General features: G+C 44.2%; 1 protein-coding gene across 1 annotated transcript; it reads right to left on the reverse strand.

Moving 5' to 3' along the window:
- Nucleotides 1-22,667: 22,667 nt before the first annotated feature.
- Nucleotides 22,668-24,195, reverse strand: LOC146189249 (peroxynitrite isomerase THAP4-like). Its single transcript, XM_084605213.1, has 3 exons — nt 23,970-24,195; nt 22,840-22,927; nt 22,668-22,762 (listed from the first exon to the last, which is right to left on the reverse strand). The coding sequence occupies exons 1-3, from the start codon at nt 24,132-24,134 to the stop codon at nt 22,668-22,670; spliced, it is 348 nt and encodes a 115-aa protein (XP_084461339.1). The 5' UTR covers nt 24,135-24,195.
- Nucleotides 24,196-27,408: the final 3,213 nt, after the last annotated feature.

Below are 27,408 nucleotides of genomic sequence, written 5' to 3' on the forward strand. Positions count from 1 at the left end.
AGAGTAGTTACAAATAAGCGCTTGAACTTATCGAATCCAAACCTTGTAAACAATGAAGCATTTGCGACCGATTTCGGGTTGCAGTTCATAACACGACAAAATGTTTATAAATGTGACGATTGTCGACGATCGCCACTGAAGGTTATAATGTTTGTGCCTAAGATGTATTCGCTCATTGTGTTCTTTTTTTTTTTTTTTTGCTGACGGTCACACTAACACCTCACCAGTACCTCTGGCGTTTACAAATATATATATATATCATCATCATCATCATCATCAGCCTGATTATACCCACTGCAGGGCGAAGGCCTCTCCCATATTTCTCCACTTAACCCGGTTCTGTGCTAGCTGCATCCACTTGACCCCTGCGAACTTCTTAATCTCATCCGCCCACCTAACTTTCTGCCGCCCCCTGCTACGCTTTCCTTCCCTTGGAATCCAGTTAGTTACCCTCAGCGACCATCGGTTATCCTCTCTTCGCACTACATGTCCTGCCCATGTCCATTTCTTCTTCTTAATTTCCACTAGAATGTCGTTAACTTGAGTTATTTCTCTGACCCACTCTGCACGCTTTCTATCTCTTAATGTTACTCCTACCATTTTTCGTTCCATAGCCCTCTGGGTTGTCCTCAACTTAAGTAGAACTCTCTTGGTTAGCCTCCACGTTTCAGCCCCATAGGTGAGTACAGGCAAGATGCAACTGTTGTATACTTTCCTCTTGAGCGATACCGGTAAGCTGCTAGTCATAATCTGCGAGTGCTTGCCAAATGCGCTCCATCCCAATCTTATTCTTCTTGTTATTTCCTTTTCATGGTCCGGATCTGCGATTACTACCTGTCCTAAGTAGACATATTCGCCAACTACTTCCAGTATTTCGCTACCTAATGTAAACTGCTGTTCCTTCCCGAGGCTGTTGAACATTACCTTAGTCTTCTGCATATTGATTTTCAAGCCTACCTTTCTACTTTTTCTGTCTAGGTCAACAATCATTATTTGCAGTTCATCCCCCGAGTTGCTCAGCAAGGCAATGTCATCAGCAAATCGCAGATTACTGAGGTATTCTCCATCTACCTTTATCCCTAACTGCTCCCATTCCAAGTCTCTGAATACTTCCTCTAAACAAGCTGTGAATAGTACTGGGGAGATTGTGTCTCCTTGCCTAACACCTTTCTTTATGGGAATTTTGTTGCTTTCTTTATGTAGAACTATGGTTGCTGTGCAGCCACTATATATATCTTCCAGCACTTTCACGTACGGCTCGTCTACCCCCTGATTTCGCAATGCCTGCATCACCGCCGAGGTTTCAACTGAGTCAAATGCTTTTTCGTAATCAATGAATGCTATGTATAAGGGCTGGTTATATTCCGAGCATTTTTCTATCACCTGATTGATGGTATGGATATGATCGATAGTAGAGTACCGTTTCCGAAACCCTGCTTGATCCTTTGCTTGATTGCAGTCTAAGGTTGTCCTGATTCTATTAGCGATTACCTTAGTAAATAACTTATACGTAACAGACAGTAAGCTGATTGGTCTGTAATTTTTAAGGTCCTTAGAGTCCCCTTTCTTGTGAATGAGGATAATGTTTGCATTCTTCCATGCTTCCGGTACCGTCGATGACACCAGGCACTGCGTATACAGGGTGGTCAGTTTTTCTAGCACGATATCCCCCCCGTCCTTCAGCAAATCTGTAGTTATCTGATCCTCTCCAGCTGATTTCCCCCTTTTCATAGTTTCTAGTGCTTTCTTGACCTCGTCCTTCGTCACTGGTGGAACGTCTGACTGTTTTTCCCTACCGCCAATCTCATTACGGTCCTGACTACTTCGGCTACTGTAGAGATCTGTATAGAACTCCTCGGCTACTTTGACTATCTTGTCCATATTAGTGATGACGTTGCCCGCCTTGTCCCTTATCGCATACATCTGGTTTTTGCCTATGCCCAATTTCTTCTTTACCGCTTTAAGGCCTCCCCCGTTCTTTACAGCATGCTCAATTTTCTCCATGTTATACTTCCTTATATCGGCCACCTTGCGCTTATTGATTAGCTTTGATATCTCGGCCAATTCGATCTGGTCTGTTGGATTGGAAGCTTTCATACTCTGCCGTTTCTTAATCAAATCTTTCGTCTCCTTAGACAGCTTACCGGTATCCTCTCTAACTATCCTACCGCCTATTTCTACCGCGCACTCAGTAATGATATCTCTGAAATTATTGTTCCTTGCCTCTAGGGTAATGTCGTCATCCTCAGTTAGAGCTGAATACCTATTCTGTAGTGAGATCCTAAACTCTTCTGCCCTCCCCCTCACCGCTAATTCGTTGATGGGTTTCTTTCTTACTAATCTGTTGCGTTCCTTCTTCAGATTTAGGCTAATTCGGGACCTCACCATCCTGTGGTCACTACATCGAACTTTCCCGATTACCTCTACATCCTGCACAATGGCGGGGGTTGAACACATTATGAAGTCGATTTCATTTTTAGTCTCGCCGTTAGGACTTTTCCATGTCCATTTCCGGTTATTCCGTTTGCTGAAGAAGGTATTCATGATTCGTAAGTTATTGCGCTCTGCAAACTCAACTAGTAACTCCCCCCTGCTATTCCTAGAACCAATGCCATAGTCACCTACTGCCTTGTCTCCTGCCTGTTTTTTCCCTACCTTGGCATTGAAGTCGCCCATTAGTACAGTATACTGCGTCTTTACTTTTCGCATTGCCGATTCTACATCTTCATAGAAGCTTTCAACTGCCTGGTCATCATAACTACATGTAGGTGCATATGCCTGTACAACCTTCAGTTTATACCGCTTATTAAGCCTAATTACGATGCCTGCAACCCTCTCATTAATACTATAAAATTCATCTATATTACCCGCTATATACTTATTGACAAGGAAACCTACTCCTAGTTGTCGCCTTTCTGGTAAACCTCGATAACACAGTACATGCCCATCCTTCAGTATAGTATATGCCTCATTCGGCCTCCTAACCTCACTAAGCCCTATGACATCCCATTTCATGCCCTCTAGTTCCTCTAACAGCACTGCTAAACTAGCTTCACTAGCTAGGGTTCTAGCATTAAACGTTGCCAGGGTCAGTTTCCAATGGCGGCCTGTCCAGCGGAGCCAGGCTTTCTTAGCACCCCCTGCTGCGTCACAGGTCTGACCGCCGCCGTGGTCAGTTGTTCCGCAGCCGCTGGTGACTGAGGGCCGGGGTTTTATGGAGCTTATCATAGGAGGTTGTGGCCAATTACTGCACCAGGGTGGCCAACTCCTTGTTCTGGTGAGGGAGTGCGTTGCCGGAGGTGTTCACCGGCATCAGGTCGCACCCCAAACCTGTATATGCAATTCCATCGACACGCGGATTTTTTTTTTTTTTTTTTTTTTTTTTTTTTTCTTTTTTTGTCATCCGGTGGAGAACTGCGCGGCACCGGGATTTGAACCCCGGTCCTCTTGCATGCGAGGCGGATGTTCTACCGCTACGCCACCGCTGTGCTTCTATATATATATATATATATATATATGTGTGTGTGTGTTCGTAAAACCTCATTGCTCCTTTATATCGGCATCGATGCTTCAGTTTATTCGCTGAGAATCGCACATTGCATTATTGCAGCTGCTCCATTCCTTTCATGTTGGCAAGCTCTGGTGGATAGAAAGGGCTTCCGGCTGCTTGTCTGTTTATGGTTTGCGCTATGATTGAGATGCCATCATTTTCTCAGCAGCGGAACACGGAATTGCTTTCCCCTCCGACACATTGTTCCCACAAGAAAGAAAATACTGACAGAGTTACATGAACGCTTCTTCAAGCTGTAGTTACGGTGAGGTGCGATAAACCTCTCTGATGCGAGGCACGTTGTAAGGTCCGAACTTAGCACTGGCGAGCTGTTACAGATAAGTGATAGACGACAAAGGATGACCCGATCTTCGAGTGGAAGAACCATTTCAGATGCCATAAAGAGCGCGAATGGCGCTCCCGTGTTCGACCAGAATGCTTTTTCCGGCCAAAAGGGACGGTACATACGGCAAGCAAGTATGCAGCTTTGCACTTTATATATGGTTAGAAGATGCCTTTAGAGCGAACCTTTTCATCTGCTCACTAATACTATTTGTAAAACTCCTGCCGTTAATTTGCTTGTCTGTTTACCCTTCCCTCGGCCTCAAAGATATTTGGCGCTAGGAGGCTAAATATCTTCGGTGCTTCGCTGTCCAACACAATATTGTTTTATCATTGTGTGCTAAGCGGCGGTATTACGACACCGAATTCAGGTTTCAATGGTCTTGTACCGATAACTGTCTTAAAGCCAGGGGAACAAAAGTCATTTTAAATTACTCCCCAGGAGTAGAGGAAGTAAGTTTGTGCCAATGATTATGTCGTTAATTAAAATAACCGCCTTGTAGCTGTGCATTCGCGCGGGAAAGAAATGTGACTACTTCGGTTGCCCGATAGTTGCGCAACATTCCTTGTCCACGTATCCATCTTTTAAAGTTTGTACGATGCCTCCATGCCTGGTTGCCATAGTAACTCAGACGCTAGCATTTGTCGAGCCACTGAAGCGGCAATTGGAACTGTGGCACACGCAACAGATACCATGGCTCCCCCTCCGCTATGACTTGTTGCGCGCCTTTTTAATAGCACGGCATTCCTAACTGACCTGCATAGGAAGCCACATCCCCCAACCCCTTCCGCCTTTGTATAATCATTTTGGAGCAACGAAACATCTAGCGGTAACTTTATGTTGCGCGATAGTGATGCTCAATTCTTTGCCAGACTGCGCCCCAGTACCTCGAAGTTGGGCCTCGAAGCGAAACCCCGCAAATGATTCTATGAGCCCTGAAATTGCAGCCGAGCGACAAAAAAATGAAAAGAAAGCTTGATGGGCAGAGATGGCACAATGTGCTGAAATACCAGAAGGATGGGCTGCGAGTTTGGAGGGGACTGCAATCTATAGCGTTTTCCTCGCGCCATTTAATCCGAAGTCAATAATACTTTCGAACGACTAAGTGTTAACCCTGCTTAAACCTGTCTCAATTTTCGTTGGCATTGTTCCTAACTTTTCGCTCTAGGACAACTTAAGGCATATTTGCAATGTAATACTGCACAAAATTGGAGCAACACCTGATCCAATATATATCCAAAACATATTCAATACATTGTGCGATTATTTTCTTGCAGAGATAGATTCGCTTTTATCCGATGTTTTAAAACGTGAAACGGTCCTTCAAGTATTTAAATAGGTGGACAATTTCCTGATTGTTTTGAAGAAACAGCCTACTTCGTCCTACCAAGGTTTTGGCGGAAGTTTTAACTCTTCGTAAACAGCACAGCTAGTCATTATAATTTACACATGAAGTCCCCATTGATAACAGCTCATATTTTTTAAATATACATATCACTGTTAGGGAAGAACATGTATGCTAGATGTGTCAGCCCTTGCGCCAAGAAGAAACTTTTGCCGTTCGATTTTGCGCATTCTGAAACAGTAAAACGAGCGATAGCATCATTCCGCTTCAGCCCAACCTTAATAAGTCATGTTGCCATGTACAAAAAACTAGGTTGATAGACCGATCACAAAACTGAAATCTGCAGGGTTTCCCTTAATTTACTATTTGATATCTATGAAACACTAGTCAAAGAGTGAAAGCAGGAAGAAGAGCACAAAGGCATGATTCTGCAAAACCTAATAAATTTGTAGTGGTCCCATACACACAGAGTTTCGCCCACAACTTGACGAAAGCCACAAAATGCAATGTTCCTGGGGTATTTTCTGCTCCATGCCAGAAAACGTCTAAGGAAAAGAAAGCATTCTCTGGTTGCCAAAAGAAGCATAGAAAGTTTTGTGTTCCATGTACGGAGGGAATAGTCTATAGCATACCTCTCACTTGCAGGAAGGTATACATTGGGCAAACACACCGATGTATTAATGAAGTATTAATGAAGAGTGAAGTTTAATGGGCCTTAGCCAGCCTTGCTAAGAACAAAGCTAGCGGAATTGATGGCATTCCAGCTGAGTTGCTTCAAAACCTCAGCCGTGACAATGCTATTAACGTTGTGTATACATTATGTCAGAAAATTTGGACAACCCTGCAGTGGCCACAGAATTGGAAGAGGTCAGTTTACATCCCCATTCCAAAGAAAGGCACTGCCAAAGAGTGTTCTAACTACCGCACGATCGCGCTTATTTCGCATGCTAGCAAGGTGATGTTGAAAATCCTCCAAGGTAGGCTGCAGCAGTATGTGGATCGGGAGCTTCCGAACGTGCAAGCTAGGTTTCGCAAGGGCAGAGGAACTAGAGACCAGATTGCCAACCTTCGCTGGATCATGCCAAAAGCAAGATAGTGCCAGAAACCCATCTACGTCTGCTTTATTGATTATGCGAAAGCGTTTGACTGCGTAGATCACAGCAGATTGTGGCAAGCTCTCTAAGAGATGGGAGTTTCAATTCACCTCATCTGTCTCCTCAGGAACCTGTATGAAGGGCAAGAGGCCACAGTCAGAACCAGACATGGTCTTACTGATTGGTTTCCAATTGAAAAAGGAGTGAGACAAGGCTGCATACTGTCGCCCTGCCTATTTAACCTAGATGCTGAGTGCATTATGAGGAAGGCCGGTCTGGACGTGTCTTCAGCTGGAGTGAAGATTGCTGGGAAACGTATCAACAACCTTATATATGCGGATGATACCACTCAATTGGCAGAAAGTGAAGTGGAGCGCATGAGTCTTCTGATGCGCGTACAAGAAGAGAGCGAGAGGTTTGGGCTTTAACTAAACATTAAAAAGACAAAGATCATGGCGTCTTGTCCTATCAAGTCCTGGCGCATCAAGAGACAAGATGTGGAAGCTGTGACAGAGTTTCTCTTCTCTTGCTCCAAGATTACCCCGGAAGGAGACTGCAGCCATGAAATTAGGAGACGCCTGCTTCTGGGAAAGAGAGCCATGGCTAGCTTTGACCGCCTAGTAAGGAGCAGAGACATTACACTGCCAACCAAGATCCGTATAACTCGTGCTATGGTCTTTCCAGTTGTGATGAATGGATGCGAGAGTTGGACTGTGAAAAAGGCTGATCGCCGAAGAATTGATGCGTTTGAATTGTGGTGCTGGCGGAGACTCTTGAGAGTTGCTTGGATTGCTAGAAGATCAAATTAGTCGATATCGTCGACCATAAACCCTGACTGCTCATTGGAGGGTCAAATTCTGAAGTTAAGGCTTAGCTACTTTGGTCACCTAATGAGACGAGAGGAGTCGCTGGATAAAGCTTTGATGTTGGGAAAGGTTGAGGGTTATCTGAGAAAGGGTAGGCAGCGAGCGCGATGGTAAGATGGCATCTTCGAGGCGCTGCAGATGAAGTTATGTGATGTTAGGAAGATAGTGACAGAACGCAAAGCGTGGCGTGATATGGCCCATAGGATCACGAAGAGGCGGACACAACTGAACGACTGAACTGAACTGAATTTTGCGCCAAATAATACGTGTATCGTATTCGTCTCGTAAGTCAGAAACATAGCCAATAAATACTCTCTCTATTTACTCGCTATGTTTCTGAATCACTGAGAAGAATTCATGTACGCATCTTCTTTCCACCCTCATATATTCTTAATGTTTATTCTCACGTACACTTCGGAAATACTTCTATCTTTATATTTTTGTATATTGGCGGCTAGACCTAATCGCTGATAATTTCTGTGTCACACTTAAGCGACGCTAAAAATACACGAGAATACTTCTACTTGGTTAGATCTGCTTGTTATTACGGACGAAAGGATCCCTCTAATCTCAGGCTGTCTAAAATGTCTATCCGCCTTTCGAAAAGTTTTTTGTTGGTATAACCACATTTTCTTTTCTGGTACATATCCCCTCGATAAGAGAACGCTTAAGCATGTTTAGTCGAAGCATCAGAAGCATCAGTTCCTTCAATGTGCAAAATTCCCCTTTTTTCTGCGTAAAAAGCAAAACGCACCTTCGTATAGTGCTGGTGCTTCCTAATGAATGCTCTAGTGTTCGCAGCGCGTCCGAATGCACCAGCAAATACGGCCTGCCGGCGCCCCATGACGTCTCGTTGTCATGTCACGTGATGCACAGGCTTGAATACCTTTCCATGAGGTTTTACTGTAACCAAGTATCTCGACCGTAATTCGTCGGCCGCAGTCGACGCTGCAACTTCGAACTGGGCTCTCTTTTGTGCTTGGTGAGCTCCTCGTAACGCGCCGAATTGGCTTCTTGTTGTTCGACAGTCTCGGTAGACGGTATGGCATGGCTATAGTGCTCTAGAATATTGGGCAGTGTGACGACCGCGCGCGAAATGCATGGGAGCGGGGGGCCGCTTTTGCGATGACGGAGGCGCCGCAGCGCAGAGGGCGCCACCAGCAACTGGTGTGTCAGCCGTCCGAGCGCCCGCGTATGCGCGCTGCGCGGCGGGGCGGATCAGTACGTTCTTTTTCGCTTGTGCCTCGTCTCGATCTGCTAGTGTCAACATTTTACAAATATGCCGACTAACGCTCGTCTAATATATTTTCCATTTTGGCCGTCGGCAACACCTCGGGGAAGCAACATGACAGTAGTTGGGCTATAGTGCTCTTGGGCTCCGAAGAAAACAGCTTGGAGAGGGGCGCGCGCACGAATTCAGACTCTCACAGCACGCGGTTCATTCGCTTGAGTTAGCATTCCTAAAGCACTTGATTCGCGTTTTGGAATGTAGTCGTTTTGAAAAGGGCGGTGTGGAGCCAGGATGTATGAAGAAGTCAAAACGTGCAACACATGCGTTCGAGCGCTGAATAAATACAGCTGGTCATCAGTAAACAATTATTAAGTCCAAAATGGTATATTCCGTTGATTGACATGCAAACCATGCCGACTACATTGCGTCACCTGAAAACACTAGAAAAGTCGGCATTGCAGATCGATTGAATTAAATATAGACTATCCCTCTGAAGGTATACATGATAGCAAGGAGATAAAAAACGAACGACAAGCAGGTAAACAGGCTATCGAATTACAGAACACAGTGGGTCTGGAAACGTGGAAGAAGTAACAGGTAAAGACTGCAAAAAAAAAAAAAAAAGTGTCGCCTAACAGGGAGAGAGAAAGGGGTGTGTGGGAGGCATGCGGCATCGTGAATAGAGTGACCGTGAAGGTGAAGAAAGGGTTGAAATTTTTGTGCGGCACGGCAAACGTACGACTCAGAAAGCGGACAATTAAAAATAGAGACATATGAAAGGCAATAAAGAAAAACGGAAACGGCCGAGCTTAAAAACCAATTGAAGCCATGGGAAGACGAAAGCAGTGCACAAACAATTAAGCTACAATTCGGGCGTGCAATCGAACGCGTGTAGAGGTATGGCTGTCGATATTTAGGAGTCAACAACTTAGTGAAAGTGTACGTTAATCTAAGGACAAACCTTTTTTTTTTTCTTTCAATAAACTAGAATTTCTTGTAACGGATGGCTTTAAATATCCGGAGATGCGTGTTTACTTAAGACGTTTAATCTCAATGCGTTATAGCTTGACAGTAACTCAATTGTCCCAGAAAATGCTTTCATTCTGAGTAGTTTATTTTATTCTGCGTGCTCAAGCAACAGGCAATATGCAAGTGATTCTTACCCCCAGAAAATCGCTCTAGGGATGTTGTGGTGCACATACAAAATGAAAAAGAAAAATAATAGCTTTGAAAAAAAAAATAACGACGCATAGAGGACGCAGATGCTATAGTATGCGCGTAATTCGCTGCCGCTAGACCATTATTATAACGTCAAAACGTTTAGTTTACTGTATGGCGGGATTTTCGATCAGCTTTTAACACGCTGCGAAAGAGAGGTTGTAAGACCGGCACTCGGTTTCTCACCATGAACAAAAGCTGCGCAATAGGCTCGAAGCTAGGTCACAGTTTGCCCAACAATTTGACTCGAGTGGTCTTTCTGGACTCCTGCGCAATTCATATTTTGCAACATTCCGGTAGAGTGTTGAAGCTGAAACATTTTATCTGCTTGGAACAGAAAGCTTACACTTGAAGTAATGAAATTTCATGTGCTTTAGCGGCTTCGCTTTTTGCGAAGTCAAAGAAACGCGACAACAGTTCCCAAAGGAAAATATAATTAAATTTCCTTGGAAGTATTTCACGTGTAATATCAACCTTGTTATAATTTTCTTAGGGAAACAATTATACCCTGATTAGTTCTGTAAAGAGTAGTCGCCAAGTCGCCCCATTATAGTCCTTTAACTAGTACATTCGATTACTCATATTTCGTACCACACACTCGAAAATAAACACGCATTAGTGTCCGAATTTGAATTTAACCTTACATTAATTACTTGCTTATTGGGTGCTCCTCATTTGTTTCGCATGTTTCCGTTTTCTTTCGGTGCGCGACAAGAACCGCAGTACTTGCCAAGGTGACACGCAATTATTAGTGTTTTTTTTTTATTTGCTCTGTACATCTACCATTGATATACTATTAAACGTCACACTCAAGTGCCCACTATAACCGCATTCCTTCGTAAGTGACTGGTTTAATTTTTGTATTTTATTTGAAGCATTGCCCTAGCTGTACTTGACATTTTTTTTTTTTTTTTTTCATCTGTACAACTGTTTCACCCTTTCGTGAGCGGCACGTAAACAATTGTCCGTGACATATGTATTTGTTAATCGCTAACAAAAACTAAATCCTTGAGTGGCGTATATGTTCATTTATTTTCGCCGGTACCCAGTGCAATGCTTCAATTTATATGGTTAAGAATAAATATATTTTGCTCGCGCACTGTAATTTGTGTAAGCGGTGATTAAGGTGCAGAAAGAACACCAATTAAGGAGATAAATTACAAATTGCTGATAATTTAAGATAAACGTTCAGTCATATATTGATAAGCGCAAGCTGCAAAATATAAGCAGGTGTTCGTAAAAGATTCGCAAAGAGCCCTCATAAAGCTCAATTAAGCATTGATTCTCATGTATACTGTTTTCCTCCGCGTATAATACCGCTCCTTACGGGAAGAACGAATACAAAAGTCCACGATTCGTTGGAAACAATGCTTACAAATATCTCATCTGACGATTTGTGGCTGTCCGCAGGAGTAAAAAACGTTGAAAGAGATTCAAATAGCGATTCAAACATCGCACGCAGCTCTGAAGGAATACCAAAGCGTGCAAGGCGTCTCCACAGAGACGTAAAGGAATTGCATGGATCAGTTTAAGCCCCTGGAATAAGTAGTCTCTTTATTAACTACTGCACCAATGGCGTAGCGTTGGGAAATATCTCCAAACAGAACCGCACCGCTCATCTGTACCTCCGCTGTCCCCGCAGCGGCTACGCGCCGAGCGCCGAACGTGGCACCCCTGTTGCAGGTCGCGCCCTCTCGCGGAAGTCGGTTCTTGTCATCGCAAAAGCGGCCCGCCCTCCGGCGCCGGTCGTCACACTGCCCAATATTCTAGAGCACTATAGCATGGCTGTGAGTTCTTACGTGAGTGACTTCCTGTGCGACTCGTCGCCTCATTTTAACGCTACCTGATGAATTTCACCGACACTATGCTCGCGGACCTCGCCCGCACTCGCCCAGATGTAATATCTGTATGGCGTATTTACCTAAAATAAATGAAAAAGCGCCGCAGATGAAATATTATGAAGTTGATGTTTCTAGAACGACTCTAGAGTGCATTTGCAGTTGGAACTTGCTGACGACGATAATTTTTCCTGCATATTCCTAGAGTTGAAGGTGCAATTTGTGTAACCAGACGACCTTTAGGTTTGGCACTTGAGAAGCAGAGCTTTCGTTCTAAAAGATGCATGTGCCTGCCTACTGATTTTGACCCTGAGGTGGTGCGAAAGTGCCGCTTGAAGACAGAAAAAGAGAGAGAAGTTACCCATCTGGCAGTAAAGCGGCGCGTGTGACTACGCCACTAGCAACAGATACCGTGCTAACAAAGAGCGTCCGCAGCAAACGGCGAAGGCTTAAAGCAGGAGACACATGTGCGAAAGCTTGACCGGCATGCCGCAGCGAACGCCGCATGCGAACTGCCGCCGCAATGCCAGCCGGGACACATGGAGCACCGTGCGTCCGGCGGGCGCGCTCCCTCAAGTTCCGCCCACAGCCGGTGTCACCACGCAGCGGAGACCGAAGACTGCTTGGCTTGATAAACAATTCACATGAATTCACGCTCGTACAAGAAATAACAAAACAGCGATGTTATCAGAAGGATTGTCTACTGTACTCGTGCAACAGCATGCCTGCACACGCAGGAAGCTTTCGGCAACGATGCCACCCGCGGACACGCTGGGCGACGAACTCCACCGATTCGCGCTTGCCCTAGTCGTCGCTAGGCCTAGCCGGTGTCGTATCGAAGAGGCAGCGGACCGCGCTTCGGAAAGGGGCCAACACTGTAATAAAGGTTCCAATTTCATCACCAGCGTACTGAGAAAGCCATCTTATAATAGAATGAACATAAGCTTGATTTGAGCGGCGCATTTGGCAGCGGGGCGCGCAGACGTTTGGCGAACGACCGGGCAGCAGCAGTGGTTGTGCGAATAAACTCGCTTGTGTCGCAGTTATCACTCGTAGCAGCACTTCAGTATTGGCCGGCGATCTTTACAATTTACTAGTAGTTGACAGACCTGTATTTAACGACTTTTTATGTACACGAAGAAACAATACTGAAAGGTTTTTCAGCGGCTGGCGCGTATGCGTCGTCTGCTCGGCAGCACATCGACGGTGGAGCCGAGAGGCGCTCCACCGCACAGCCCCTTACGTCACCGTGACGTCGCCGCTGTTCGCGCTCGCATTGGCTGCAGCCACCCGCCGGAGCGTCGCTTCGCCAGGCTTCGCTAGTGTTCCTGTATATGCTCCCGCAGGGAGCAGAGTTGCGCGAACGTCCGCCATCATGTTCCAAGCTGTGCGGGAAAGCCATTGCTCGTGCGTCCAGGGGCTGCGTTCATGGGCTGGCCGCGTAGAGCGATTGGGCTTGTTTTTTATTTGCGTACAAATTGCACTGGATGGTGCTTTTAAACATAACGCCGAAAACTAATCTGTGATTTGCCGAGCGTGTGCAAGCGGCATGAAAAAATACTTTCGTCACGAAAAGATACTTGGAAACATGCGTTTTTTTTTTATGAATCAAGTACTTTGGTATGAACAGGCAGTCCCATTATGGATTAGTGTTCCTGTATATGCTACACTATTCTGGATGGGACAGTGTCTGTCCCGTCCTGTCTTCCCGCGTGCTCGTCTCAAGAAAAAAAAAAAAGAGTATTGCGGTGAATTACTTTTTTTTTTTTTCGCAAGCACCGCCATGTGTTGAGTTATTCGTGGAAAATATGGAAAGGCATCCCCCTAGAACTGCATTAAAATGATTATGCAGCATGTTACAGGCAGTTCAGCAGACCAGTGCACTGAGGAGGCGAGTCTGACTTAACGCAGAAATTTCCCAACGCAAGAGATTTTTCTGCCTGCTTGATCCTTATTGTTCGAGGAAAAAAAATGACAATTCATTTTAAAGTTCCCTTCGCATACTAGTACTCACTCTTCACAGATTCGGCTTGGGTTGCAGTATAAAAACATTTGGCGACTCCTGGATTTTTTTTTTAAAGCAGGGGTTATGGCTCCTCTGCTTTCTTTAGTTGAAATCATTCGCAAATTTAGGATTTGCAAAATTTGTTTAGATGTGACTTTTGCCTCTAGTACCCTCAAACCTCTCACAGAATCCTTGCCGGATGGTTCTTAAGGTCATATTTACTAACCACAAAACACTATGGCATAGTCAAACGAAGCTTATACGGAAATTACACAAGCATCCAAATGTAGCAAAACTTTCTGCATGAAATTTGCCTTTTCAAGATTCATTGTCCCTTATATCTGATCTTAAATGATTATTGCAGAAGGTTTGAAGCAGCAGAAGAATAAGCAGAGGATACACCAGTAAAATGTAGAAGAGTAGCAGATGCAAACTGCAAATTCGGTAAAATTTTAATGCAGTAATATTATTACAGATAGGATGGGACGAAAATATGTGACAAATATTGCTCAGAGGTACAGGTATAGACTTGCACTAGTATCCAAGAAAGGAAACGAAGTGAAATGAATGAACAAACAAAATTTTTGTTACTTGTGTTTTATTTGATATCTGCAAGGTAGAAAAAAAAAGTGATTTGATTAAGGTAAACAAACATCAGCACATGCAGTCTGCCTCTTCCTGAAAAATGGTTCTTTCCAATTCAATTCTGATTTCGCTGTTGAAACAGGCAAATGTTGGTCGTGATGGCTCAGGTAGATCTGAGGACATGTTATAGATTTTTATTTATCAATACTGCAATACTGTCGTACAGGTGCAAACTGGAGAGGGCATACAGGAATAAAAGGATCATTTCAGACAACTTCTGGTGCCAAGCAGTAAGAATACAGCTATATGGATAGAAACAAAATGATAAAAAACGCAACAGTATGCTAAGTATGCAAACACAGGTGGTTGGTAGGCCACAATGAAAGAAAAAAAAAAGAAAGGATATTCAGGATCATGGTACTTATCATTAGATCCAGCCATAAATAACACTGTTGTTTCAGTCAGGCAAAGACTCGAAATAAACTAACCCTGACACAAATGCCTTAGCAGACTGCTTCGGCAATGTCGTTGGGCAAACTTTTGCACAATTCAACAGAAAACGGAAAGAATACTTGTTACATTGCGACTGAAACGGTCGAACACATTTGGTGTGATTCATTCTGCTGGAATGGTGGTTCGGCGGATTTAAGCAGTCATGCTTAATAATATTAATTTGGTTGTAGTAAAGTTGGAAAAGAAACGTCAAATAAGCAGTTTCACCGAGTAGTCAGTATATGTAATTGCGCTTGATAGCAGAGGGCTGTGACACTCTAATCAAACTGGAATACTTGGAGTACAGAAATCTAAGTGCAATATTCTGTTCTTTTCCTAATGCATCACTCAGACATACAAGTAATAAAGCAATATCACACCTATTTATTCTCTTTCTGTAACTGCCAATCCTCCAATGGGCTAACATGAACAGCTGATGTCCATTTATACCCCAAAGCAGCAATTATTTGCAGTTTTTGTACACCTCACGTGCTCTCAAGCCTAAATCCTTCTTTTGATTGGTGTATATGGTTTAAAATCCCAAAGGGACTCATGCTATGAGGGATGCCGTAGAGGAGGGCGCTGGACAATTTCGACCACCTGAGGTTCTTTACCGTACCCTGACATTGCACAATACATGAAAATTCCCATGAACACGTCCCACCTCAGGATGTTGAACCCTAATTACTTTTACTGTTCCGAGGGCTTGAGATTCACTGTTCTGTTGCATCTCAGTTGGTCAGGTAGCTACAGTAAAAATCTCATCTGCAACCTGGAAAGCTACTTAAGACGTTAACCGCACGAGTTGACAAATTGCGGCTACATGCCACGTGGCGGGCTGAGGGCCACCAAAGCATTTCCGCTCGTCGCTCTCGCTCAGGTTCTGGGTTTTTAGAAATCTTCGCGTGTCGCCCAGAAGCAGCTCGCAAGGCAGCCAATCGCAGGAGGCTTTGGGGGTGCTCAACTTCCGCTCTGGCTTTTCTTTTGCGAGTGAAGTTTGTTTTCCTAGTCCAGTTTGGGCGAAGAACCTATTGCCTGCAGTCACTCACTTTGGCCGATCTGTGCATATATGAGTGCATCGAGACAGTTCAGTGAAAGATTGGTAGGGCAGGAAAAGAAAAAGTCTAGTGTGGCTAGATATTGTTCCCTTTTGGAAGGAGCAAGAGAAAGTAACTGCTTGCAAAGCAAGTCTGCAGCGCAGTGTAGTAGCCCACCGTAGCGCTGTGACCTCGATGCACTTCATGCTGTTAAGTGTTAGAAACGGGATATAGTGTAACTGTACTCCCCTTGACCGAACGGCGAGGCGGCAGTAATAGAGCAACGCTGAAAGAGCGCATCTGTCGCCGGGTCCGACTGCTGCGTGCAGTATGCACCAGCAGCAATCACGGGAGTTGGCGGCAGTGTCACATGACGGATCGCCAGGGATTATCGCTTCATGCGGTTTCCGCTTAAAAGATAAATATTGCCTCACCTGAGCCCCCAGATAGCTACTCCTGGATTACTATGTAAGGAATGAGAAGGTTAACTTACAGTCTGGCTTAGAATGCGCATTCCTACGCTCTTTGAGCCACACTTGCCAGGCTGGCGCAGTTTAGACAAAAGTTGCGCATTCCTTTCTTTAATGGCAAACCTCATTCTGCACAAAAAAAAATGGCTTATTGCCTTTGATGCTACATTGTGACACGAAGGAAATATGCTGAGAGACTCACAGTTGCCTTCAACTGCCTTTTTCAAGCTCTCCACAGTGCACTTAGACACCAAACCAGCCTCGTTAGCACGAAACAGCTGCTCACACGTGAGCAGCAGTTTCAGCAGAGAGTCCGAAGGAACCTTAAGAGGGTTTCTTCCTTGCCTTGTATAACATTTCAGCGCCACTAGCTCAGGCACCTCCTTGTTTTGGTCTATAATGCTGGTATGGCACTGCTGACACAGCTTGTACTTGTGCACCAAAGCATACGCAACATAACCAGCAAAGTACTGTAGGCTATCTTCCTCCTCTTTACACAACTCTAGCACTCCATCTAGACTGGTGTCCACGATACTGTCAACAGAAGGCTCAGTTTCCTCCTGTCTACTCATCAAAAAAGCTAGAAGGTCATGCGAGTCGTCAGTTGAATACGAGCCATGCCGACTAGGCTGCGAAAACTGTGCAAGAACAATTATCCTTAATGTGCACTTGAACTCTCTTGCCCGTGGAATTGGTGACTTTAGTCTTACAGTGCTGAACAAGTTTTCTAGAGCATCCTGGCTCAGTCTGCTCAACATCAAGAACCTAAACCCCTGCTCCACAATGTAGTATTCCCTCAGTTGCAAAGCACACAAGGTTGAGAGTACAACACCGGTTTGAACTGGCTTCCACGACCCTTTTCCAAGTTTGTCCACGATGGACAAATCTGAAAACATGACCAGAAATCCTGAAAGGAAGGTTTTAGCTTCATCAGCTTTCTGGGGGCAGATTTCCCTTAGAGCAGTCTTCCTTGATCGTGAACTCATGATGGTGAACCATCTGAAAACCTGCTCTATGAAAAAACCTGTTGTGAGGGCTTCCTTAGGCAGGCGGTCATTTTGAACCAGGTACCGCAGACCCGCAGCAGTGGCGTGGTGCAAAAGGGCATGTGCCGATGCTACATTCATTTTTTCAAAATGATTAGGGTCCAAGTCCCGCAGCTTCAAATGGGGCATCAGCTTGAGCTTGTTTTTGGCATCAATTTCGCATGCCTGTTTCACATACTCCAGGGAAACCTGCAAAAATCAGAAAAAGCCTGAAGGTCCTGAAAACAAAGTGTGCATGCATGGTTACACTGCTGCATTTCCTATTACGGAAATACTTCTGAACTCCTTGGCTGAATGTAAAGGTCAGCGAGTGTGAGTAGACACACAAAACAAAGCCTGCTACATAAGAAATACGAACACCTACAAGAGAGAACATAATACAGTTACGTTTTGCCCTTCGTTTAGAAATATGCAAGAGAAATAGTAGTGTTCAAGAAATAGCCTCTTAGAAAACCTTTATTACGTTCTAGCACACCAAATTTGCCCTGCGTGAAGCAATAGGTTTCCAATCTATTGCAAGCAGATGGAATGTCATACTGAGGACTCTATACCAAAAAATGCAAGGTACTCTGTTCTTTTCATTAGTCATGAAATGAATAACATTCCTTCATTCCTCGACTTACATTGCTTTGTGAACTATGCTCCAAACACCTTGTTAACAGAGAAAAGTAGCCGGTTTGCTACCCTGCACAAGGGAAAAGGGATGATGGGATATAGAGGGGAGGGAAAAAGGGGAGTAAAAGAAGAAAAGACGTCAGTAGGAGAGCAGCGTACTTGAAAGTCAAAGCCTGATGTGCCGACCTGACACTCTCAGCAAACGGAAGGAGTGCCTGACAGGCCTTCATCACAGATGATTGCCGCGGCCACTGTCCGAGCATCTTTCTCTCCATGACCGTCACAATTTGCATGATAGCACATTCTTACTATTCCTGCTTTCTACAATTATGATGCTTGCTTTATCGTGTGTAAATATTTGAATGCCCATGCTTTTAGGAACATCAGATAAATTGTTAAGCTGAATTAAGAGCAACAGTGACAGAAAATAACGAACGATGACTTGTGATCAAAATTGTGGCAACTGGTGCTAGTCATGTGCACCACAGTCAAGAGCTGTGTTTTGATTTAAAAATTAAATTGGCTGAACAAAATAGGAAGTAGTAAATCCAAGCAAAAGGTGCAGAAAAATGCTCAGCTGTGTCACAGGTTTGTCGACAGCCTAAAGTTAAGCTTGTTCTATTATGACTTATTTTGTATTCCTTAATCTAGGCACTCTAATGCACAGCAAATACTGTCTGAGAACAATTTGTGAGTCTTGCCTTATTGCTAGGCAGGTTGTGCTTCTCCACTGTGGACTTGTCCAGCATGATGAGCTGCCCTCGAACAAGATGGCCCCTCAGGTTTTTGAGCAGGTGTGGAGCATCGGCCAAGAAGTACAGTCGTCTTCCTCCACCGCAGGGGTGAGAGCAAGACACACTAGGTTTGCCATACTTGGTGACTTGAATGCCGCACAGGCGCCATATGGCCAAGTTTCCTGGTCCCATATCAGTCACAACTGCACCAATGGTGATGCCCAAATCTTCTGCGCGACGAATAATCTCGAAAAGGCAGTTTTTTGCCTCTTCTGCATTGAAAGATGAGCCTGCAAGAATACAAAATCACTACCATGCTGCCTCATGTATGAAAGGACCAAAGCGACACTGTCAGATAACATAGCTTTCTAGTGCATTACTGAAAAAAATAGCATACCCTTTGCTAGAACACAGGTGTCAACGCTAGAACACAGGTGTCAACACGTGCAAGGTGCAATGTGACTTAACTGTCTTGATGAGTAACTATTAAGTAGAAGTACACCCTGCCAAAAGGCTTCTTCTAGGAGTAAATATCTGTGCGGCTGTCACACGAGCCCAATGTGTACGGAACATAATGGGCAAATACATGCCTTGAAATAGTTAAGAACCAGCTTTGCCATTCTTACAACTATTATCTTGTAATTTCCACTTAAATAAGCATTGGCTAAGTGCTGCTGCAGGGCTCAAAAGAATATAATAGCAAAATTTAAAAGTATCTTCTAAAACGGTCTCCTGCAAACCTCACTGAAATCAATTTTTTGCCCTAATCCACTTTAGCGTGTGCAGACCTTTCTGGAAAAACTAACTTATGAAGTGAAACTATCTGATCACTTACATGTAAAATGGTAAGACACAGCTTGCTTCCATCTGCTTGTTATGCCTGCTAGCATGAAGACCAATGCATGCGTGGCGAGTTCTTCCTTGGCGGTTGGATTTGAAGGGCCTATTGTTGGATGACCTGAAAAATGCAAGCACAGAGACTCAAAATTAGAGTGCTGCATACAGTAGGAACAAAAGGAAGGAGCTATGAATTTTAAGTCACTTTTTGTGCAAATTATGTACACCTATTGAGCATTTCAGAGGATGTTATTATCCCAAGTGCTAAATGCATTCATTATGCCGCACGAGGTAATACTCAGCAAACGGAGATGTCTTGATAACCAAAAGCACAGTAATTAGTGATAGGCATTTTGCCTAAGATACCTTTGGCAAGTCCTAGCATGCAGCAGTTTTTCAGGTTTAGAAGACTGTATAAAGAGTGTTGACATCAATGCAAAGAATGAATTATTTGCTCTACCTATAATGCATCCTGATGATGCATCGTAATCCAAGCCAGGGGAAATTTGCATCTCATCCATTAAGATGCAGGCATGGCGCTCTTCCTGGGTCAATGTGGCCACTTTGTCCTTCAGTGCCGTGAAAACCTCCTCCAAAATCCCTGCGCAAGCAAAAAAAAAAAAAAAAACGAGTGAGATTTTTGTAAGCTTTGGAGGCAAACGTATAACATTTACCGGGCTTGAACTTAAGGTGCTCCGTGTGCTGCTGCAGTGTTCTCGTCGCGGGCAAGGGAACAACGTTTTCTTTTACGAATTCGTAGCCCTTGCTTCCACAAGCAACCTTGAGGTGGAGTGCTTTCTGGAGTGTGCCTGGAGACCATGAGTGTCCCCTCATTGTCCCCTTTTCTAGTGCTTTGAGCTGATCATCAGAAAGAATCCGGCCAAGTGAATCACGGAGCTCATCCCTTTCCTTTTCAGCTTTGCGCCGCCGCTTTTGTTCGACATTCAGTCGCCGCTCCAGGTCAAGCTCTCTTTTTGATTTTGAATGCCCTGCACAGAGTGTGAATGAACAATCAATACCAGATAAGTTGTGGGTTAAAACAAGTGAGTGACCTCTGACGAGTCGCAAGTCGAAATGAGTGAAGGACCCTAGAAGCGTTTTGAATCGAAATACCTGAGTAAGCCCAGATGAGCCATAAAATTTGCAATTTTCACGATCGGTGAAAGCAAAGATAGCATTCATTTACACTCGCACATTCCACACAAATTTCTCCGCTTAACGCATTTTTTTACCGATTACAAAACTTCAACCGCCATTTCATGTTGACGTAAGCCGTAGAAAGTGAATATGCAGATAAGTCCTTTGTCTGAGTGAGCACGGCTGAGTTGTAAGCCCATACAAGTTTCACTTCATTAGTTTCGGGTCAGCCTGGGTCAGAGTAAGCTTGAGTTTGCTGGTTAACCGAGCTTGTCCCAGTGCCCATGAGTGACGAGGGGTTGGGAGAACTATAAGAAAGATGCCAATAAATGGCTTGCTATAAAATGGTGATGAAAGACCTCACATGCTGTAACCCTACACTGCCTGACAAGCTGGGACCCAATTCTGTGCTGTTTTCGAAGCTGTGATGTCAGAAACAAAAACCAAGAGAGTTACAGGCACGTCAAATTTGACATCAAGGTGAAGCTTGTAAAATGTGCGACAGTTCCTCATACAATTATGCAGTGAATGAGGAGAAATTCAGACACAAATACTAGAGAAAAGCCTGTCTAAAAAACTATAAGGTCTTTTCCAGCCTCTCCTGAAAAAAGAAATGGCCACATTACCTGTGGGTGGTGGCAGTTGCCACGAGTCAGAGAAAACAGGCTGGTCCAGTGTTGTTTGACCTGCAATTTTAGCAATACACTGTAAAACAATCTGGAGATACTTTACTGGCACACTGAGACTCCCCCCCCAAAAAAAAGCTGAATCAAGAAAGAAATATGAGCCATTGTACCCGTGCACAAAAACACACACGGACAAATACAGAGCCCACGAATGCCGAACTTCAACTGAGGTTTATTCCACAAAGAGGCTTTTTATGTACAGAGGGCTGGTTTATCACAAGTTTATCACGACCAGATGAAAAAAATATCTGGCATGATAACCGGTGACAGCTAGCATGATAACTACCAATTCCCCCCCCCCCCCCCTCCCCGTCCTAATACATTAGCACGCCTTCACATCGCCTACTTGGCTGACCCAACATGTTTGCCTTTTGATAATTCATCTCTTTTTTGCGCAGCACCACAGAAGGGTCGCTGACGCAGTTCTCTTTATCATTAGCTATGCAAAATGCTTCAAAAATTTCTCGATTCTTCAGTGTCTTAAACCTGCACAGCACTTGTGTCTCCTTGAAAAATGTCTTTCATGCTGGCTCGTGCGAGCAACGGCAAATGTGGTCAGCTAAATGACTTCCGCCACTTAATGAATGAGCTGTCCTGCGATGCTGAAGCAAGCGTCCATTAATGCAACGTCCGGTCTGACCGATGTAATATTTGCCACAGGCGAGAGGGATATTGTACACCATGTCAACCTCACATTTAATGAGGGGTTTAGTATGCTTGATTTTGCCGGTAGTCTTCTTCTTTAGGTCATTTAACAGGCGGCACATCCGTCCCAGCTTTTCCGGGGCTGAGAATACAACACGTACACTGCACTTGTCGCCGACCTTCTTGAGATAGTGTGAGACCTGATGCCAGTAGGGCACAACAGCATGGCTCACAATTCTATCAGAAACCAACAAGCCCAGCTCTCCACTCTTAGTGAGTCAAGACGTACTCACTCCATGCTTCATGGCCGTGAGAAAAAGCAATTGTTCAGATCAGGCAGAAGGCGAATCTGTGTGACATGCTAAAAAACTTGTTACACATGCTACTACTATCAGCAAAGCCCAGTCCAGAACATGGCCTCCTGTCTCACCTTCAAAAGCTGGAGGAGGCTGCTCTTCAAGCAAAGGGGAAGGGGTTCTGGGTGACTCTGCTGTTTCCAAGCCTACAGAATAAGGATGATACGAAGAAAATGATTATTATTATTCTCTATGTTCTCAGCTGGATATTAAAAGATATTCATCTCACATGATGTTGAAGACAAGTTCTTGGTATGTTCAGGTGTAGCACACAGGCTGAATGATTCATCTGTCACAGAAGTTTTTAGGCAAAAAAATATACCACAAAAATTAATGCCTGCTATGTGTCACGCTAAACAAAACTCGTGATTGACTAAGCGGACTGCACCTGACGTAGATGGGATCGAGTCAATGACTGTGTTGTTTCCTTGAGCCCCCTTGCATGCATCATTAAACGTACATAGCTCATAATCCTTGAAAGAATGAGCTGTAAGGATAAAATAGGAATAGCAAAAAATTACTAGTGACTACTGTTTGTTACAGAAAACAAAGCTCTTGAGGGACCAAAGAGACTGCACCTGGCATTGATGAGGTCGACTCCATGACTGCGTTATCTTCTAGTGCCTCTTTGCCTGCATGAAAAAAGTTTGTATTGCTGGCGTTCATTTATATTATGGGCACATCAGAGACTTCAGCACTGAGAACTCACGGCGAAATATGGTAGGCACAGCATCTGGCTTGAGCTCTTTTCTTCCATTTTTGATGTACAGCTCAAACTGGTCTGCCTTAAAATGATCCTGCATGTATTTACAAGGCAACCATAATGAAAAGGTAGATACAAGAACTATTCACCAGCCAACTTGGCCATAAACAGCACTGCTGAATATGCCCATTCATGACAAGTTTCTACAGCTGCCACAATGCAACAGGTAAAAACAGCATTTATTTGCATTGGCACATTCCGCGCAATTTTTTTTTCCGTGCCGCACATTTTCTCACCAGCATTAAAACTGTAATCGCAGTTTCGCGTCGACGTAAGCCGCATGTGCAGTACAGTACCACTGACAAAACCGTCGGTAGGAAAACCAAATGCTATAAATAAATGGTCCGAAGATGCCTCGCACCTGCTAACCGTGCGATCGGTTCGAGAAACAGCCTTTACAGCGGAAATATAAATTATTGCACAAATTGTGAGCCTCGGCTCACATGCTTCATGTGAATCTCTACACTTGAATAACAACGCTTTATAATGTTCTTAACTTGTCATTTCCTGAGTAAGAACAGCTGTTTATCAGCGATAAGTCAGTTGCGAAATATGAGCACAGAATACCAGTGATAAGTTGACTGAGAATCAACGTATGCGCTGCGAAATAAAGTCACGGAAGTCGCAAGAAAAGCAGGAAACTGTTACAAACTCCTGGCATGTTACGCTGCAAGTAAAACCTACTGCTTCACTCTTATGTCGTCAGAAAAAAAAATCACTTCTTAGGTCCGCCGTGGAAAACGACCAACAATTCCGAAGAAGTGGACATGTATACAGAAGCGAGGAGTAGGCGCTCGAGATTCGGCGTACACAAGAAGCGATATTATACAGAAGGCAGTGGTTTTCACAGGCAATGCTTGAGTCCATGCGCTGCTGCATACCTACACGAACGATCAAAACGCAAGCGCAGTGCTCGCAACAAGGTAGATGCGACATGATTTCACATTAACCGTACATACTTCTCCAGCGCACAAGTCTGCTCACGTACATCAATGAGTAGCGCTACAGTTGATTCAACACAGCCGCTTAACAGAACATGAACATTACATTCCGAGTAAATAAGACGAACTGCTTACCTCGCATATTCGAGTTCCTTTCGGGGCGCGCTTATCGCGGCCCATTGTCAAAAGCCACCTCAGTCGCCGACGCACTTCAGCTGCCGACTTTCCACATGGCACTGCGTAAAACGCTTTGCCATTTCCAGTGCGGTTGGTGCAGTTAGGCGCACTGCACCCAGTCATAGCTGACGACTGCGTCTGTATCTAACACTAGAACAGATAACTTGACGCCACAGGTGCGCACGGAAAATGTGTGAACCGTATCACACCGCGTGTGGTCACACGAGGCGCCGACCTGACAGGGCAGACGAGGGTTCGTTCGGCGTTGTGCCTGCAAGTTGGCTCCCCCACAGAAGACTGAACACTTGACGTCACAAAAGTCATGTGATCGCGTCTCGGCGAATGGTGCACGGAGCGGCGAGGGAAAACAGACGCGCAACTCTGCTCCCTGCGGGAGCATATACAGGAACACTAGGCTTCGCATGCGGACTGCCGGAGACATCTGCCCGGTTGGACGCGGGCGGCGAGCGCCGGTTTGCCGGATCGGACTCGTCCGGACGCGGCGCGCCGGAGCGGATCGCACTCGCTTTTCGGACATGTGTCCCCGCCTTAAGGTTCCCAGGCGCCCGTTCAGCGAACACACCGCTCAATCATAATTACGAAGTGCAAATAGGAGGCAGACCACTATATGCTGGAAGTATGTCACAAATTTTCTGCATATTGTATGGTTATTGTGCATAATTTACGTTGATACAAAAGCGGAATATAACGCAACTCTATAATTCTGTTTTGAACTAAATATATACAATTTGTGTAGTCACACTGGGGCATCTATATAAGAAACTGGGTTTTTGTAAAGCGTAATTGTAGCATTTGGTACTGTCGGCTCTTTAAGCTCATGTGTGGCGATATAGCACCCATTGCTTCATTGCAAGTCAGCTCCAATATAAAGTGTTTCCATTTATGTTTTTTTTTTTTTGTGCGGAACCCTTATTTAATAGCAAGCGGATTGCAGCCCGCTAGGAAGATCCTATCTTGGCAGCAAGCCAATACCCCCGCCTTACAGTCTCGTAATAGTCAGAATGTTACATTGGTTCTTGAGGGACGGGTTCATTAGGGACAGAACACGGGTTAACTGTCACTGAAGTCATTAGTTTGTCACGGCCGAAGAAAAACATGCTTCTACCGTTTTCTCATCGTAAAGTAAATATAGGCACTCAGTAATGGGCCCTCAAGCACAGATGACCAGGAAATGGACAAAATTTTGCTTAAGTTTGTGTAGACGTTTTATTAGCAGTTCTATCTTTAGCAGTTTTGTATCACAAATCCCATTTCCCTTTTATTTTAGATCGCCTGTCTGTGAAGTCACAATGCAAAGGAGGAATGGCCAGGTATTAGGGGTGTGAAAGAAGTAGAAAGAGAGGAGGCGCAGCATGGGTAAGTCTGGGTGCTTGGGCCAAGGCAAAAATCAGCAGGAATTGGGAGGCAAACAGGGGAAAAATGTAGAAGCATGAATGAGGTATGTGTGAATTACTAAAAAGTGATACTCATCGATCGACACTCGTTAGTAGCCGCTGCTTCTAATTGGCTTTAACTGCGTTAGTTGCCGGTATGCAGGCCAAATACATGTCGGTGTAAAGATGAGAACAATGTATACGCGTGTGACTGTGTGCGCGAGGCATTGTTGCTAGACGAATGTTTTCTTTAAATAAAAGAAAAGAAGGTGATTCTCAGAAGAGTTCAGTGATATCCGCTTTATATACGTATTCATGGTGTTCATTCCTTTAACAGTGATAGTTTTGCACCCCGCCGCTCCGCAAACTTCAGTTTTCAGGAATTATTGGCAAACATTTCATGCATTTTATGCTATATATCCAGTATTGCATGAGATCATTCCTTAGAAAAAAAAACAATTTCCTACAAATATCTTATGAACAAATCATCTGTACACTAGTTTAAAAAAGCCGTACCTCAAACGTTTTTCATGAAGTTGGGACGAAAGTTTGCATGCCTAAGAAAAGAGGTAAAATAAAATACAGATAGTTGTGGCTACATCAAGCTTTGTGAAACTTGATGGTTTTGTTTATGTGCTTTGTTTTGAACGCCTTTTAAGTAGGTACCCTGCCCCACTCCGTGGCGTAATGCTGTAAGGTGAAGCAGGTGCCCAATAAATAATAAAAAACGTTTTCCGCACAGATATGTTAATTTATTACTCTGCCAATATATATGAACTAACGTGCTCTCAACCTTCCAACTGCTTCGACATCTTGTACCTGCGAATAACTATTGTGGAAGCCAAGCGTTAGGGAATGCTTTTTCACCCGCGGGGAAGTCAGCATGCTTATTGAGGGCCTTGCAATGTAAAAGGAGGCGGAGGTCTTTTTCAACTTATTCACGGCAATAGCTCAAGTATTCAGACTCGACACGCGAATATACCACTCATTCCTGTTGTGAAAAGCGTTAGAAACTCGAGCCGCATAATATACGTGGTTACACCGAATCCAATTTCAAATTCAGCTGTGGATGTCAGGGGGTCTATATGGCCATTACAAGCTGCAATATCATGGCATGCATATTGTCCTTACTAGATGATTATCTCGACGTCGACCTCAACGAGCATTATATTTGATCTCAAGGTCAGCATCCACCATCTCTGGTGTGGAAAATTCATTAGTAAAGTACAATCTGGATCCGACATGGGAACGATATCCGATGAAATGCATTGTGTATGCTTAGCGTACATGGCGTGGGCTCCTTGTTATATCAATCAATAAAAACCATTTAATATGCGACAGTATATAACGCTAAAAATATATATATATATATTTTTTCATTTCACGGAGGCAAAACGTCATGGAAAGTTTTCCCAGGCTTAGTATTTTATGTTTATTCTCCAGTGGATCTTTTTGCAACACATATGTAAATAACCAGCAATATTTATACCGGGTTAGTCTTGAATGTCTGGGCTGTCAGTCGTTTATCCTTGTTACCTCAAATGGAAGGCTATGCACTGAGTGCGAGATTAACTAATAACCCGCAAATATTATGTAGGTGGTTGCGAGGGAGACTGAGAGGAACAATATGGCAAAATATTTATACTCATGCAACCAGGACTCATCCTTCGCCCTGTCTGCCTATACTTTTTGAAGAGTTAAATATTTGATTTTTGTATTCATGTGGCGACTCGGATGAGAGAACATTATTATATTCCTGTCTTAGCCGCCAGTGCCAAGTAAATGATGGTGCACTTATTGCAGTGCACTAAGTGATGAATGTTTTTAGCTGAATGCAAGTGTGCGATGCCAAAGTGCGTTTGTGCCCCTTCCCTCTGTATGCGCTGATGGTCGTAACTCCTAAGCCAGTTAGTACAGAAACCTTGTTACTGGCCAGGCACTGTGAGTGTCGCAAGTAGGCAAGAAAAATACCGCGTTTTGTTCTAAACGAAAATGTCCTCTGC

Source organism: Amblyomma maculatum, chromosome 5 (assembly GCF_055883805.1).
Source record: "Amblyomma maculatum isolate TAMU_Amacu chromosome 5, ASM5588380v1, whole genome shotgun sequence".
NCBI lineage: Eukaryota > Metazoa > Arthropoda > Arachnida > Ixodida > Ixodidae > Amblyomma > Amblyomma maculatum.